Source organism: Zootermopsis nevadensis, unplaced genomic scaffold (genome assembly GCF_977971745.1).
Source record: "Zootermopsis nevadensis isolate Lab colony 2312 unplaced genomic scaffold, Znev_1.0 Znev_ptg000061l, whole genome shotgun sequence".
Lineage (NCBI taxonomy): Eukaryota > Metazoa > Arthropoda > Insecta > Blattodea > Termopsidae > Zootermopsis > Zootermopsis nevadensis.
In genome coordinates, this window is record NW_028259192.1 from 3,943,913 (window position 1) to 3,961,747 (window position 17,835).

A 17,835-nucleotide genomic window follows, 5' to 3' on the forward strand; every position below is an offset into this window, starting at 1 on the left:
GAAGACAGAAATCTTCATACTCTGATGACGGAGGCAGTATGACCTCTGAAACGTTGGTTGACATCGACCAGACTACACAGCGCAACGACCCAGAAGACAGAAATCTTCATACTCTGATGACGGAGGCAGTATGACCTCTGAAACGTTGGTTAACATCGACCAGATTACACAGCGCAACAACCCAGAAGACGGAAATCTTCATACTCATCGCCCTGATGACGGAGGCAGTATGACCTCTGAAACGTTGGTTAACATCGACCAGACTACACGGCGTAACAACCCAGAAGACGGAAATCTTCATACTCATCGCCCTGATGACGGAGGCAGTATGACCTCTGAAACGTTGGTAAACATCGACCAGACTACACAGCGCAACAACCCAGAAGACGGAAATCTTCATACTCATCGCCCTGATGACGGAGGCAGTATGACCTCTGAAACGTTGGTAAACATCTACCAGACTACACGGCGCAACAACCCAGAAGACAGAAATTTTCATACTCATCGCCCTGATGATGGAGGCAGTATGACCTCTGAAACGTTGGTTAACATCGACGAGACTACACAGCGCAACAACCCAGAAGACAGAAATCTTCGTACTCATCGTCCTGATGACGGAGGCAGTATGACCTCTGAAACGTTGGTTAACATCGACCAGACTACACAGCGCAACAACCCAGAAGACAGAAATCTTCATACTCATCACCCTGATGATGGAGGCAGTATGACCTCTGAAACGTTGGTTAACATCGACCAGACTACACAGCGCAACAACCCAGAAGACAGAAATCTTCATACTCATCGCCCTGATGATGGAGGCAGTATGGCCTCTGAAACGTTGGTTAACATCGACCAGACTACACGGCGTAACAACCCAGAAGACAGAAATCTTCATACTCATCGCCCTGATGACGGAGGCAGTATGACCTCTGAAACGTTGGTTAACATCGACCAGACTACACAGCGCAACAACCCAGAAGACAGAAATCTTCATACTCATCACCCTGATGATGGAGGCAGTATGACCTCTGAAACGTTGGTTAACATCGACCAGACTACACAGCGCAACAACCCAGAAGACAGAAATCTTCATACTCATCGCCCTGATGACGGAGGCAGTATGACCTCTGAAACGTTGGTAAACATCGACCAGACTACACAGCGCAACAACCCAGAAGACGGAAATCTTCATACTCATCGCCCTGATGACGGAGGCAGTATGACCTCTGAAACGTTGGTAAACATCTACCAGACTACACAGCGCAACAACCCAGAAGACAGAAATCTTCGTACTCATCGCCCTGATGACGGAGGCAGTATGACCTCCGAAACGTTGGTTAACATCGACCAGACTACACAGCGCAACAACCCAGAAGACAGAAATCTTCACGTTTAGCTCAGTTTAATTTTCGTAGCATCGTTTAACATTTACTGATGGCTACCACAGGTTGGTGTGTTAAGAGACAGCTGAGGAATTATTCTAACTGATATTATCAAATGTCAAATCTGTTTAGGTCAGAAGTAGCCGATGTATAAAAACGAGAGTTCTCGTAGACCTGAACGGTATAGACGGGTTTAATTATGTAATTAATAATAACAACACAATTTACTTCCTTGAGTAACATAATCTTTAAATCTGGTGAGGGCGTGAAACTCTCCCTAAAGTATTAGACACACAGGAAAACTCCCTAGCAACTTTGTACAATTTACAAGCAAATAATTTGTTCGTAACAGGCAACATGGAAAACTAAATTCTTTAATGGCATTAAATTTTCACATGCCAATCTGAATTATCGTCCGTCAGGGATTAAATTACGCAGAAGTAAAGCAAATGATAAGGAGAAGCTTCCATACTCAGACGTGGGGGCAATTGTCGGCATTCTGTGAAGAGTCAGATCTGCCAAGCTGTGTTACTGCACGAAGGGCGACAGTTTTTGCCGAAGGTTTAAATAAAACGTTTCTAGCTTTCTCTTAAACATACTTCGTTTCAAGTTACACCGGAAGCGAAGTGCATTCCTTCAACTTAAAGACCTCGCTAACATTTAACAGTTTCCAAAATTTACCGAATCTTGTGAATCAGACAGAATAAGGCTTCGCGGAATCTTCTGGAAATTTGTTGAAGTGAAACGTAAAGGTACAATTTGGCTGCACGCGACAGAGACAAGCGACCGAGGCAGGCGACAGAGACGGGAGACGGACACATCGCAGGTTGTCGCCACACACTTTTGAGGTGACGACCGAGACATGCGGCAAAGTGTTTGTTTTCTTTGTTTTGTTGAGACATACGTGCACATATTCTGTGAAAAATGAGTACAAAAATGCTTCTAAAAAGGTTACTCGAAGAATAAGATGTGTTGCTGTGTTATTTGTTGCGAAAGAAACAAAGAAAACCTATGAGTTCAATATTCAAAACCAGACGTGAAGAAGGATCTTTCTGTCTGTTAATAAAGAATCATTTATCATTAGAAGAAGATAATTTCAGGAGTTATTTCAGATTGAATCATAAGCAGTTTGGTTATGTACTGACGTGCTGCCTGAGCCCGTCGCGAGACACTACTGGTCCGAGAGCGGGCTCCTGTGCTTTGTCTCTGTCGCCTGTCTTTGTCTCGCGCTCGTAATTGTACAGAGAGCAGACAGGAAGCGACCAGTCTCGGTCTCGTAACTCTGTCGCCTGCCTCGGTCGCTTGTCTCTGTCGCGTGCAGCCAAATTGTACCTTAAGAAATCGTGCTACCTACCTCAATGGTCATTTGTCAGAAAAGGATTGTTTTTATTTCAAAATACCATGTTATTCTGCATACGTTCCGAGTCATCATTCTACAGTCGTCCTACAATCACTGATATAGTTTAACGCGCTTGTCACTTTCTGGCTCCCGGCTAGAACAGAAATGACTCACCGCCAAACGCTACAAGGTTTTCCCCAGTACGATTAAAAAATCCTTTAACGAAAACAATAAAATGAATAAACCCACAATATAATAGTTACTGCCGAGAGCCGGGAAATGACAATTGCGTTCAACTTTATCAGTGAACGCAATGTACTATATTGGACAAGGAGAAAATCGAATTTCGTTAGCCCGTCCTCTGCCGACTTTAACTTCAAAGACAAAAATAATTTCTAATATGTTTGCAAATTAGTGCTAGTTTAGAGCGTGTATAAATTAAAATACGTAAAAAAATTCAGATGTCAAAAATTTTAATCTGAATCGATACTTATCAGCTCGAAAGATATAAGTTCGTTACTATTACCTGTATTCCCAAAACTTGTGGTCTGCTGGATCGAGGGACACGTGTTTCCTGGAGTATGTGTTTCCGCGAGCATTTGCCAGCCACACGTCATATCCAGAATCTGCCAGGATGAATCCTGCGACGCAAATCCTATTATTATAAGGACGTGGTTTTTGTCCTGACGTCTGATACACACTTAGCTTCAAACAGGAAAGCAGATTTCAGTCAAAAGCAGAAGAAATATTTTTTCCAAATGTATTCTGCACTAATTTCATTATTCGTTACAAAAAAGTCACTTACAAACACGAGACTCCTTTACCATTAATCATTACTTGTGTTTCGTTACGTAAATACTAGTGGAACAAAGTTACAAATATTGGAAGTAAATCTTGAAGAGATCTACATTTGTTGGAATAGCAATTCATTACGTAATCACCCTATTTTGAAAAAAAACCAAATTTGAGTTTCGTGTAAAACATAGGTTATACTGAGCCAATTTTTAAGACTTTGTACTGTCCAGGAATGTGTTAGCTATAATTGTTTTGAAGAAGACTGTCTTCTGGAATGTTAAGCCGTGTATTCTGTTTGTAGTTTTTCGACGTTTCAGAGGTGCTTACAGTCTCCATTAGCAGGCGTTAATCAGTAAAGTATCGTGTAACGCCTTCGAGTAACAGAGACGGTAACGGACACTGGGATATCGAATTCGGTTTCGATTGGTGCTTGCAGGCGAGCCTAATTCTCTACACACAACGCATAAACAATGAGGCGTGTGTCGGTCCGTCCGTCTGCCCGGACTTTCAGAGTCCGAATTTAATGGACGGATTTCAAATAAACTTATTAAAACGTATGCTTGAAATGTCTTTTAATTCAATGTCTAACAGATCAAACTGCATAGAAACATCGGTAAGAAAGAGAAGAACGAACAAAAATAAACAATAAAGTAAAATAGAGAAAGAAACAAGGACAGAGAGTTATTAAATGCAGAAAATAACTTACGAATCCTTGAACCCAGATTTACCGAGTGACTTTTGTGGACCCAGGACGACCCAGTCGAAAGAACTGCAGAGCAGAGCGTGGTGAATGAGCACTGCAGGTCTCATCGTGTCCGCTGGCTCTGATTTCCCATGAGGAATGCGATGGAGCTCCAGGATATAGCCGTCTTCTGTCTGAATGCTGTGCGTCTCCACTGGGTAACCATACTTCGCGATCAGCTCCGGCTACAATTCAAGGCTTGTAAGCGATTAAAGCACGTGTGATCACATGCGCGGTGGCGTTCCAGAGAAAAATAATGTAGTGCGGTACTCAACAGTAAACCAACTCTGTGGTGCACAGTCCTTAAGAAACTGATAGTTACTAAAGAAATATTCTGCTTTTTATCTAAGGCATTGCAGTTCATTCATCTTATCATCACACCATACTTCTCTACGATTAATTTTTAATCAACTTCAAGTCAACGTCTAGATCTCCCAAGGGTCTTTTATCAGGTTTTCTTGGACACATATTTGTTAGGCCTATTGTAATCCTTGCAGAAGCCATACGCGCTCTGCAATATAATACGCCACATCTATAGTTTGTCATGTCAAATAAACAACTTGTAACAAACATTTAAAGTAGTCATTCTTAGACTACTGCATTTAGTGACATGCGTATTTTGAATAATGTGTTCTTTACAGTTGAACAGGACTGTAAATCAATATTAATAAAGATCATTCATTGGAGGTACAATGCTAATGAAATAATACAGATATTACATTAAACACAGCAATAAATCACGTGGTCTTGCGTTTAATCAAATACCTACCATCTAAATAAAAGTTGAGGGCAGAATTTGCGACGTCAACATGCTTGGTGGCCTTTGAGTTTTTGCGCCGAGTGCCCCAGATTCAGAGGTAGGTAATATCGTCATCTTAAACCCCCAAAATGGAGATATTATGTTCTTCAGAAACATCTACACACAGTAAGAAACCCAAAATTGCACTTTCTAAATCCACATTCCGGCGGTTCTGAACCTTTCTGGGACCTGAGTCCACACTCACCGTTTCTTATCGACTCGCGGGCCACAGGGTTACAAATGAAGGCAATGTATTCCAACGGAATGACAGTTTAATAAACGTGATACTAAATTTTACTTACTGTTACATATAACTTGATAAATTACTGAATCATTTTCCTTTACATAATCAGTCTTTAGTGAGATATTTGATATTGTTTTAGCTTGCGTAACAGGTCTAATTTGTGCTGTTAATATTTGCACGCATCCTGCCAAATCTTCAGCAGGGAGACGGCTTCTACTTTCTGATTAACGTTCTTCATTAAACTCTATAGTTTCTCATAGCGATAATTATGCACTAACCTAACCTAACCTAACCCTAACCTAACCTAACCTAAACTAACCTAACCTAACCGAACCTAACCTAACCTACCATACCCTAACCTAACCCTAACCTAACCTAACTTAACCTAACCAACCCTAACCTAAACTAACCTAACCTAACCAACCCTAACCTAACCTAACCGAACCTAACCTAACCTACCATACCCTAACCTAACCCTAACCTAACCTAACTTAACCTAACCAACCCTAACCTAAACTAACCTAACCTAACCAACCCTAACCTAACCTAACCGAACCTAACCTAACCTACCATACCCTAACCTAACCCTAACCTAACCTAACTTAACCTAACCAACCCTAACCTAAACTAACCTAACCTAACCAACCCTAACCTAACCTAACCGAACCTAACCTAACCTACCATACCCTAACCTAACCCTAACCTAACCTAACTTAACCTAACCAACCCTAACCTAAACTAACCTAACCTAACCAACCCTAACCTAACCTAACCGAACCTAACCTAACCTACCATACCCTAACCTAACCCTAACCTAACCTAACTTAACCTAACCAACCCTAACCTAAACTAACCTAACCTAACCAACCCTAACCTAAACTAACCTAACCTAACCTAACCTGGATTTAAGTTCATTTCTTACCTCAAGTAAAGTACAAAATATCTCGGATGCTAGGAATAGTTGCTTAGTCTTGTTCAAGGAAATAATCGATTTTTGTTCCGAAAACTTACGAAACCCAAAAATATAAATTATGGGAAAAATTAATATTCATATAATTGTGTAAGATTTGGTACACCGCTGTGCTTTAAGCAAAAAAAAAAAGTGTTTTAAATATCAGGTAACTATTTTTCATCGTGCAGAGTAACAGTTTTCCGAAAAGTGTACGCCGATCTCAAAAAACTTATCGGCGGGCCGCGGGTTGACAACCATTGTTTTAGACCTCTATAAAATGCATTTCCTACTTTAGAATTGGGTTGGATGGTACCCGATTCGAATGTCGGACGTGTTGCCGATATCTTAAAAGTTTTTACAGTTTTCCTCAGTCTGTCCGGCAGAATATCAGAACGGTAGCCTGCCTTTAAATAGGCTACGACAGCCACCATCAAAATCGTTGAGAGATTTCAGGTTCTCACGGCTATGATTATAAAGATGGCTGTCTTCTTGGTTGTTCCGCTACATAATCTGGTAGAAGTTTACCGACGTTTCAGAGGTGATTGCTGCCTCCATCATCATGGTGATGTCGAGCGATTAATGTGCAACGAGGCCGAAGACAGCCGTCTTTTAATCATTACCTATTCAGCGTCTCTCCATAACATTTCTCGATATCACTAGCAAAATTCCAGAAGCGTTTAAATTAGAATAGAAGTTTTAGTAGGCAATAATATCTGAAAATAGAATGGACCTAACGGGTCTTTAAACCTTTCAATGCTGTGAAAATGATACACCAGCATATCGATAGAAATATTGAATGGATAATAGCCTTTTCTGTTGTATGCTATTCAAGCTCTAGAACAGGGGTATTCAACCTTTTTTGTTCGCGTACCCCCAGATATAATTTCTCTTCAACTTTGTACCCCCAAAGTTGTTGGTGTATAATTCAAGTTATACATAGTATATAATCTACATCTAAAATAAATTAAATAAATTACATTACTGGTTATTCAGTGTTTATCATAAATTAATATATATATTTTTTTTAAAATTGCACGTACCCCCGGGGGTACGCGTACCCCAGGTAGAATACCACTCCTCTAGAACATAGCATAGACAAAACAAATGCAGACATTTATTTTTGAACAACTAAGCATGGAAAGGGTTGGGAGATATCGTTTCGATGGAAAATGTTTTCTTCAGTATCTCCCCCGTTATTCGCAACGAAAAGCGTTCTTACCGAGGTTAAATACAAGTCTGCGTCATTGTCGTCGGCAACTTGAGACGTTCTTGTGCAGTGAGCGATCAGCCAGCAGCAGGTCAGCACAGCAAGCCTCAGAAGGGCAAACATCTTGCGAACAACCTGTCACCCACAAACAATGGGACTTTATCTACAATTTTGTTGGCAAAATGATACTACAGAGCAATGTTCCCTGTGCGTGACACTGAAAAGTAGGCTCATTAGTTCTTACTGCTGGGCGTAAGGAATTTTACGTGGTGGCAATACGTTTAAAAATTTCATAACTTTTCGAAAGGTCAAATTTTTATGGAATATATAACAGCACGGCGAAAGAGTGGTTTGACGGTTTAAACCACCTTCCATACTGAAACCGTTATTTACAGTTACCGTATTTATTTTATCGATTTAATTTATTATTTTTATATGGTGTTTTTTTCTGTTTGAAAACAAATAATAACTGTACTTAATGTGGATATTAGAGAGAAATTCCATGTTTATAAAATCGGGAAATTTGAACACATATTAAACTAAAACCAGACTCAAATACACTAATTGATTTAGTCACTGGAAAAAAATGCAGACAAGCAGATAAACGTTCGAAATGTTGGCAACTTTGTGCAATTTTAATTTTTTGTTGTTGTGGTTTTTGTAGAATGTGCACGAAATGAACACATGCACGGCTGATAATGTCTGTCCGTCCGTCTGTCGTCGTGATCCAATTTGATAAATGCTGGACGGTTTCGGATGAAGTTTAGTATAAACGTTATACTACTGGGGTCTACTATAAAATAATACTTTTAAATTTCTTACAAGCGATAAATGGCTTTCCGAAAAATATACATATCTGGCATAGCAATTTATTCTATGAAAAATGTAAAACAATATGGCGGCTGCATGAAACCGAAGAAAGTGACTTTGTCCGGGACTCAGGCAATGTCCTACGTAAGCGATAAGAAGCGAGCAGTGCGAGCTGCATAAGCAGCATGGGGTGTCATATGACATAAGGGAATCGCTTGTTGTGTCCTAGGTGAGAGAAACACACGGCCTTCCTGCGCATGCACCTTCCCTGTACTGCACAGTCAGAGCTTCCTTGCGCATGCGCCTTACTGGCCAGCGCAGCGACCTGCGCGGAAATATCAAAATATTTGATCTCGGCTTTGGCCGCTGACCGCTTCGCTGTAACCTAGGACAGCGCCACACAAACAGCAAGTTTGATATTTCCGCTTCACCCACGCAAATCGCACCGCTCGCATTTAATCGCTCACGTAGGACACCGGGTCAGTCTCATTACTTCGCGCGAACGAATCCATCACGCTGTTACAGAGATAACCTCCATTGTGCTAGAGTGTTATCACTTACGTAACATAAGAAAGATAACGAAAACACATGATTTGTCTTGTTCAAAGTTAAGATTGTCGAAGTAAGATAAAAGACGTTTTTTATTAATACTTGTTTTAGAGAAGCATGATCGATTTGTAATCTGAATCTGTACTGTTTTTTTAAATTATCAGACTTCGATAAACAAATAAATTCTAGAATAAATAAAACAACATCGAACACATTTCACTGTATTCTAGTGGTAATGGTAGAAAGCTTGTGTTTTAGACTGTAATTCTCTCATTTATTTTGTAATCAGGAATATAAGAACGTAAGAGTAAATAAATAAATCTTATACTGAAAAGAAACGCGTATGGAAGATACGGTAAAGCATTATACGGCATTTTTTACATCCGCAATGAGGATTCATAATTTAAAACCTGCATTTACAATTGTATGTATTCTGATACGGACTATACCTTTAAATTCTCGTTCATAAAAGTCGATACCCCGCTTATATCGCGTCAACACACTCCATACAACACAACTACAAAGATAATACGTCACGTTGTAAGATTTGAGGTTTTCACAGCGATGAGTATGAAGATTTCTGTCTTCTGGGTTGTTGCGCTGTGTAGTCTGGTCGATGTTAACCAACGTTTCAGAGGTCATACTGCCTCCATCATCAGGGCGATGAGTATGAAGATTTCTGTCTTCTGGGTTGTTGCGCTGTGTAGACTGGTCATCGTCCTGATGACGGAGGCAGTATGACCTCCGAAACGTTGGTAAACGTCTACCAGACTACACAGCGCAACAACCCAGAAGACAGAAATCTTCATACTCATCGCCCTGATGATGGAGGCAGTATGACCTCTAAAACGTTGGTAAACATCGACCAGACTACACAGCGCAACAACCCAGAAGACAGAAATCTTCATACTCATCGCCCTGATGATGGAGGCAGTATGACCTCTGAAACGTTGGTTAACATCTACCAGACTACACAGCGCAACAACCCAGAAGACAGAAATCTTCATACTCATCGCCCTGATGATGGAGGCAGTATGACCTCTGAAACGTTGGTTAACATCTACCAGACTACACAGCGCAACAGCCCAGAAGACAGAAATCTTCATACTCATCGCCCTGATGATGGAGGCAGTATGACCTCCGAAGCGTTGGTTAACATCGACCAGACTACACAGCTCAACAACCCAGAAGACAGAAATCTTCATACTCATCGCCCTGATGATGGAGGCAGTATGACCTCTGAAACGTTGGTTAACATCGACCAGACTACACAGCGCAACAACCCAGAAGACAGAAATCTTCATACTCATCGCCCTGATGATGGAGGCAGTATGACCTCTGAAACGTTGGTTAACATCAACCAGACTACACAGCGCAACAACCCAGAAGACAGAAATCTTCATACTCATCGCCCTGATGATGGAGGCAGTATGACCTCTGAAACGTTGGTTAACATCGACCAGACTACACAGCGCAACAGCCCAGAAGACAGAAATCTTCATACGTCACGTTACTTGAGAGTGAAATTAAACAGTGAACGTATGGATTCGTGGTTCAACTTACGCAGAATGTGCAGTGTGTGTGATAACAGCAAGATAAAGAGGACACACCAGTTACAGCATCAATGTATACAAGAGTTCCAGTACCACGGATATGGTTTTTCAATTGATTTTCAACAGTGTGACAAAATATTTCAAGAAAACAGAGCAGCGAGTGACGTCATGGTGAGCAGAACAGTCAACTAAGCGACAAGTACTATAAATGTGATCAATATTTTACAATAGCAACATTACTAAGATTTTTGAAACTTTTAAAATGCCTAAGTAAGAATCATGTTAATTTTAAAGTACAGTTGTTTAAGATTACAGGAACATTTCTGAGGTACCAAATGTTTTAATTTTGTAATTTACGTAATGATTTTAATATTTAATTATCTGTGACGTAGTATAAGATGATGGCGTGTTAGAATCTGAATTGTGTATGTCATGATATATTTCATATATCAGTATAATTAACATTTCGTGGAATTAGGAACTTTTAAAGCACAAACTACAAAATATGACAGGATTTATTTATTTATTTAGTGTTCTGTCTGACGACAGGTCCATATGAACAGGATCCTTCGATCCTTTTCTCGGACTGGGACCTGTTCATATACGTTCTTGGCAGATGATCCAGAAGTGGTTTGCCATTGCCTTCTTCTGTGTGTGAATGGAGTAATTGTTGGGATGCCACGGAGGAAAACTCCGTGTTGCCTAGACCACGGCCTTGCCCAACACAAGTTATAAATTCGGGCACCGCGGACTAAATTTTATCCAACAACGATTAAATAGTTTCGGAGGTGGTATACACGGACAGAGAACGGCAGCCACGACCTCCCTACGCCTTTACATTATGAACGTGTTGCAAATAACTTGCTGTGATTAAAGAAAACAAGTCTGCATTTTTGAGTTAAAACCAACGACGTCTTTTTCAGTGTCACGTACCTGCATTCGACAGCTGCTTTGACTTACATACGACCTGTCCTCCTTAGTCCAGTGTCTTCAGTACTGCTGCCTTCTTAAGACGTTCACTCTCCATTGTATTTCGACTATTAGAGAATGACGAATTAGTCACTACGCTTATCTGTGCATAAGCTGTCAGACTGGTCGCTGGAAGTTTGGACCCTGAACACGTCATACAGTCAGAGAGCAGAGGCTACACTCAGGGACTGACTCAAGAAGCCACGTACTGTCCTCTAGGTGGGGAAAATTGAGAAGCTTTGTACGTTTGTCGAAAATGTTTCCCATACAATTTTGAACTTGGTAACCAAATTGCATTTTGAATATAAACTGCAATGTATAAAAATATTGAAACCTAACGAATGTTATAATAAAGTAATTGATACACATCTCGGAGTTATAGGCAAATTGTCCACGTAGTTCAGATGGGGACAGTATATAAAAACTGCAACAGTAATCACAGAGAACAATTTTCTAGATGTGAAGATAATATTAATGTAGATCTTAGGTTCTGAGCATGTGGCTGAATTGAACTCGTTTAGTATCATGTAGGATTTAAGGTTTTCACGGTGGTGAGTTGGAAGATGGGTGTCTTCTGGGCTGTTGCGCCGTGTAATCTGGCAGCAAAAACCACTGAAACGTCGATAAACTTATACCAGATTACACGGCGCTAGGACCCAGGAGACGGCAATCTTCAGACAAGAAAACACATGACTCATCATAACTAATTTACCGTTTTAAACACATGGGTTGCTTCAAAAGTATTCGAAGAAATCAGAATGGCTACAGATTCCTTCGATGGATGATTATATTTTGCGACTGTAAATAATCGATTGTGATCGAAGGGGTCACAGTAAGAGCAATGAATATTATAATTAGACAAATTAATTAATATATATTATTTAAATCTTGTCCGTCTAATCAAAATAAATTCTTATTAAATATTAAAATATTACAATAATTAACATTTAAAATATTAAATGATGTTCTTTATCGAAATATTCGATTTACATTAGACCATCATTTTTCACGACATGTTTCAGTTCCTAAAAGAACTATCTTCAGGTAATATTTTAATATTTAATAAGAATTTATTGTGATTAGACGGACAAGATTTAAATAATACACCTGAAGATAGTTCTTTTAGGAACTGAAACATGTCGTGAAAAATGATGGTCTAATGTAAATCGAATATTTCGATAAAGAACATCATTTAATATTTTAAATATTTTAAATGTTAATTATTGTAATATTTTAATATTTAATAAGAATTTATTGTGATTAGACGGACAAGATTTAAATAATATATATTTATTATATCACAATATGACGCAACTTTACCATCTCAAATTAATTAACTTTTAAGAAGTACAATGGGATTTATATTCTGGTGTGTACATTTATCTGATGCGCATAAATAATATATATAATTGTGTCACAAATCAATCAAAATAGTTCAGGGCTTATCGTAAATACGCGGTCTGTGACCCCCGATCTAACATTTCTTTGGCGGGCATAATTCAGAAATAGAGTTAAGAAGGAAATGTACACAACACATTACATTGCACAAGTCAGTTGTCATTTATATTTCTTTGTGTGATAATGAAAACTGGGTCACTAAACACAACAGGATACACAAATAGCAGATGAAATTTCTACGAAAATTACGAGGGCGAATAAAGACAGTTCCCCTTTCTTTTTCAGACATTAGCAAACGATGAATTCATCAGTATATAAAGATTAGCGTTGCCTTCAAATGGCACGTATTCAAAAAAAAATGTTATGTCATTTTTACAAACAAGCGGATTGTCCTTTCGATGACTGCCTGCCTCAAAGGGTCACGTACTCTTATATTATTTCGGAACTATTTTCTTTGCGTAACAAAACACCTGCAAGACAGACACATTACGATAACTCAGCACACAATTTTAAAACACAACATATTAATGTCGTCACCAAGTTGGCTGCTTGTTTCAGTTTTGCTTATTTAATCAATGCAAGTGCTTAAGTGAGACTCAAAGTGTTTATCTACTTAATTCAAGGTTCATTTCAGGGACCAGACAAGTAAAACCATAACAATATCATCATCATCATCATCATCATCACGACTTTGTACTGCGTACAGAAATAGACAGACAACAAATCATCGCAGTGAACACATAGGACAAAGGTCGCGTTCACTTCTAACTGCTGACACAGTTACTAACATTACGTACATAGGGGCGATATAACCGGTGCTATAGGACATTGACCTGCGTAAAATATATGCTGTTATATGAACATTTTTAACGTTAGTAAGGAACCATTAGTCCAAGAACTGGATGGAGTAATGGTATCGTACAAGGTGGCGGGTTAGCGCAGCCAGTAAACAGCACGTGTCCATCAAGGACGGCTGGAGGGTAAAGAGATATGCATGTAAGTAATTTGATTAAGAACATGACGTAACCTTTGCAAGAGTGAGAAATAATCAGAAAGAACTTCGGACCGGATAGCCCAAAATTATTTTTGTGCATTTATTATAATTGTAATTATAATATGTTGTGAATTGTATAGCTATCTAAGCCCTTACCTGTCAAGCTGACCGTGAGTCGCGCTAAACCGTCAACTGGTAAGGTTAGGTAAGGTTAGGTTAGGTTAGGTTAGGTTAGGTAAGGTTAGGTTAGGTTAGGTAAGGTTAGGTAAGGTTAGGTTAGTTTAGGTTAGGTTATGTTAGGTTAGGTTAGGTTAGGTAAGGTTAGGTTAGGTTAGGTTAGGTTAGGGCTGAAGTCTGTCCGGCAGCCCCACATTCGGGGATATAAATCCTTCTTACTTGTGGCAAATGATAGACAATTCCAGATAATAATTATTTTACGTGTGTGTCGAAGTTGGCCTTTGACTTTTAGGTAAGATCGCTGTTTGAGAACAGAGTTCTGAGAAGAATACTTGGAACTGGGAAGAATAATATGACAATAGATTGGAAAAATACATATAGAGTGACATGTAATCTTTACCAGATGAGTAATTATCAGAGGACACCTCTACTAATGAGGGATAGTAAATAACTCTGTTTGTAAAACACAGGAACAGCCTCGAATGTCCTTTATGACTGAACTTCTTTGCGTGCGGGCTACTAGCCAAATACGAGAGCAGAGATCAGCAAATGGTCACAGTGTAAGAGTTGGGTTAACTTTCGCCCCATTTGCAGCAAAGTCCCGATTATCAGACCTAAACCGTGGTGGGGAAGTGTGATTCAGTCCGCCACGTGCTGACTGGTCTTCCAATTAAATGGAGCGTTTCGATACGTCACGAAGGATAATACGGAGTGTTAGATAACCGATGGTCGATTAACTGGGACTCTAATGTACATACACGCGTGAGTCTAATTGTGTTCGAACGCAAAGCACAAAACGTTTGATCTTACTGATTAGACACCGCTGAACTGACGTGATAATTAAATGTTCATAGTAGTTTAGTGACTGATAAGAAAATGACATTTCACATGTGTGAATACGAAAGGTCATTCGGTTATCGGTTTAGGCTTCTGACACAGAAAACGAAAGTTCATCTTACAGCATGCGTAAGAATTAAGTAAAATCAACATTGGAGAATATAATCCAATATTCAACTTAAGAAACAGCGATGTAGAAATCAATGTTGCTGCTACTATCGGCTGAAGAATATCCAAGCATTTCCTTAGTGGAATTGGCATGAGGTTTGAAGGTTTGTTTACCGTCAAAGTGGATAATTTATAAGTTACATAATCATTATTAACAGAAACATATTTATGTAAGAAACACTTCTAATAAGACTGAGGTGATATGTTAAATTCTGTCTCATTATTTCTTGTGTTTCTGACGTCTGAAACGTGGCCTCTGACTTTGAAGTAGAATATAAATTACGAGTATTCGGAGAAACGATGCTCAAGGTATCGACTGAATAAATCGTAGTAGTGAAATTGAACTGCAATGGCTTAAAAACTGTCGTTAGGGAACGTAATTAAAAAAAGGCCTGCAGTTTTCGTGCGATAACATATTATTATTTTATAATCTGCAAGGCAGGACGTCAGTACAAATTAGAATATATTTAAATGTCGATTTGTGTGTAAGTCAGGATTTTGGGTTATACTCAGTGTTGTTGGTATCTTTCACAGCCATGCTTACAATATTTATTGTAGGGAATTTTTTTTAAAAAAATTTCCTCCGGGGGCTTCCCCGGTTTCTCCGTGGCATCCCAACAATTACTCCATTCACACACAGAAGAAGGCAATGGCAAACCACTTCTGGATCATCTGCCAAGAACGTATATGAACAGGTCCCAGTCCGAGCAAAGGATGGAAGGATCCTGTTCATATGGACCTGTCCTCAGACAGAAAACTAAATAATAATAATAATAATAATAACTTACATGATCTGCAGTACCAGGCTATTAACACCCAGTCGCATGAAAATTAGCCATTAAGAACTTATACGTGGGGCCTGCATGCAAGGACATAAGATTGGTTAATCACATAAAATAAACATATTGAACTCACCGGAACTAAACTTTAACTTAACTTTGAAGCCGAGAATCTTTCGTCTCCTGGATCTTCCATATATAGAATTGCTTAGAATCTTTGATTTATTTTACGGTTGTTTTAAATATTCTTTCCGGAGCGGTAGGACGGACAGCTCCCACATTTTATCTGCTTGTAGTTAGATCCTGTTCTCAACTTTGTTTGTGTTGCTGTCTCCCAAGGCCCCCCCAAATCGTGATTGAGAGGGTCGACTCATTGACAGGATTAGCAACTCTCTCCCTCCCCAAAAAACACACACACGCAGGTCCCCGATGACGCCAGGGCGCCATATGTTCGTCTGTCGGAAGGTTCGGTGCTGACGTTCTGCCCACTTGATTGGCTCATCTGTGTCTGTGACGTATTGACTTCTTAATTTGTAGGCAAAATTCAGATTATGTGGGATTTGAGGTTTTCACGACGGTGAAGATGGTTGTCTTCTGGGTTGTAGCGCCGTGTAGTCTGGTAGAAGATTACAGACGTTTCAGAGGTCCTTGCTTCCTCCATCATCAGGGCGCTCCACTCCCATCCATGTAGTCTTTCCGAATGTATAACAGATTAAACGAAAAAACCTCAGCATTGGTGAATATAAATAATATAAGATAATTAATCTTTATATAATAGCCATTGTCCGTCAGGCTTAATTCTACGAGTGCGTCGTTTATGTGATTCGTAAAAATATTGATATCATGTTTTAACGGTGGCGACTGTGTATCAAAGAATGCAAACAATTTTTAAGTGGTGTCTATGGTGGGGTCTGGCGGAGTGTACGTGTGGCGGGAGTCTGAAATGCGGTAATCGGTTTAATGTTGGAGCATTTAATTCATTTTATAAAGAAGTGTTATAAATTCTGTAATTTAAATAAGATTTGTAAAGGTAATTCTGCAATAAATTGTATTACTTTTAAAGACAATAAAGGTACATTCCCGTCAACTTCGACGGGACTTCAGTTTTTCACACAGTGTTTTGAAACAATGTTCACGTAGCTAGTCCTAGCGAATCCCTACCAGATTAGTTCATTTATAAATCCGTAGTTGTAGTCGACATTAGCAACGAAGGAGGATAAAAGTGTCGTATGAAGCTGTCATTACAGCAATAATTAACGCGAGTCAGCGAAGGAACGGAATATTTGCAGGGTAACGGGAGTGACGTTCTCCTAACAGACCTGGTGACAGAGGGTGGACCGTGGAGGGATAATGAGTGCCCTCTGCACCCTGATTTATACCGCAGTCCTCCCGGAAGACAGGGCGCTGTCGCCACACGCCCACCGTTAGTGGGGAATGCAAGGAAGCCGAGGGAGCTTCACGGCCGAATGACCGGAGAAGTTGACGGTCGCTCAGCTGGTCAAACCGTTGTCCGCAATAAAGTTTCGGAGTAAAAATATAATAATTTTATCGTTAACTGATAATACGATATCGGATCAGTCCCTGAGTTAATGTTCGTTTTTTATTAGAATCTAAATTTACGTTATTTAAATGTCTTTCACGACGTAGAATTTGTAGAGCTGTTAAGATTTCTGCCCGGAACTCATTAACTTACGTATTTTGAGCGCAGTTTAATATTTCAAAACTAAATTTCACAGTGTAGGTTGTGTAATGGCCTATTTTTTTCTTATCTCTTATGATTTGAACTTGACAGTTAATCGCTTAAAGATTTCCCCTGTAATTGAAACGATGGAATATGAAAATCCGTTTACACATAATGACAATGTTTTGAACAACTGTCAGAAGATGGCTGTCTTCTGGGTTGTGTTCCGTGTAGTATGGTATAAGTTTACCGACGTTTCAGATGTCGTTGCTACCTCCAAAATTAGGGCGATAAGTAACCAAAATCCTGTCACAAGGATTTAATACCCTTCATGACATACATTGCTACATGTACTATTGGTAGAGGTAGGCAATTAAAACAAAATTAATTGTAGTCCAGGAATCTGTGTTAACTTCGAAACGTCACGAGTCAAGACTTAAGACAACAGAAATTGTCTAGC

At 39.5% G+C, this 17,835-nt stretch overlaps 2 protein-coding genes across 6 annotated transcripts in view; one reads left to right on the plus strand and one right to left on the minus strand.

Annotated features, from left to right (window-relative positions):
- Positions 1-17,835, plus strand: part of PsGEF (Protostome-specific GEF) — a 194,187-nt gene that overhangs the window by 39,492 nt on the left and 136,860 nt on the right. The window lies entirely within an intron of this gene.
- LOC110838375 (lipase 1) overlaps positions 1-17,835 on the minus strand; it is a 113,060-nt gene that overhangs the window by 7,696 nt on the left and 87,529 nt on the right. The window contains exons 1-4 of one of the 5 annotated variants that reach the window (XM_022081511.2): positions 11,333-11,473; positions 7,473-7,595; positions 4,245-4,443; positions 3,248-3,362 (exon numbers count right to left, since the gene is read on the minus strand). In XM_022081511.2, the coding sequence (XP_021937203.2) occupies positions 3,248-3,362; positions 4,245-4,443; positions 7,473-7,583 (425 nt within the window). In that variant the 5' untranslated portion in view covers positions 7,584-7,595; positions 11,333-11,473. Of the gene's footprint in view, positions 1-3,247; positions 3,363-4,244; positions 6,181-7,472; positions 7,596-11,305; positions 11,474-17,835 lie in introns of those variants that run through there. The other 4 variants (XM_022081510.2, XM_087340638.1, XM_022081512.2 and 1 more) reach the window with 4 other exon arrangements.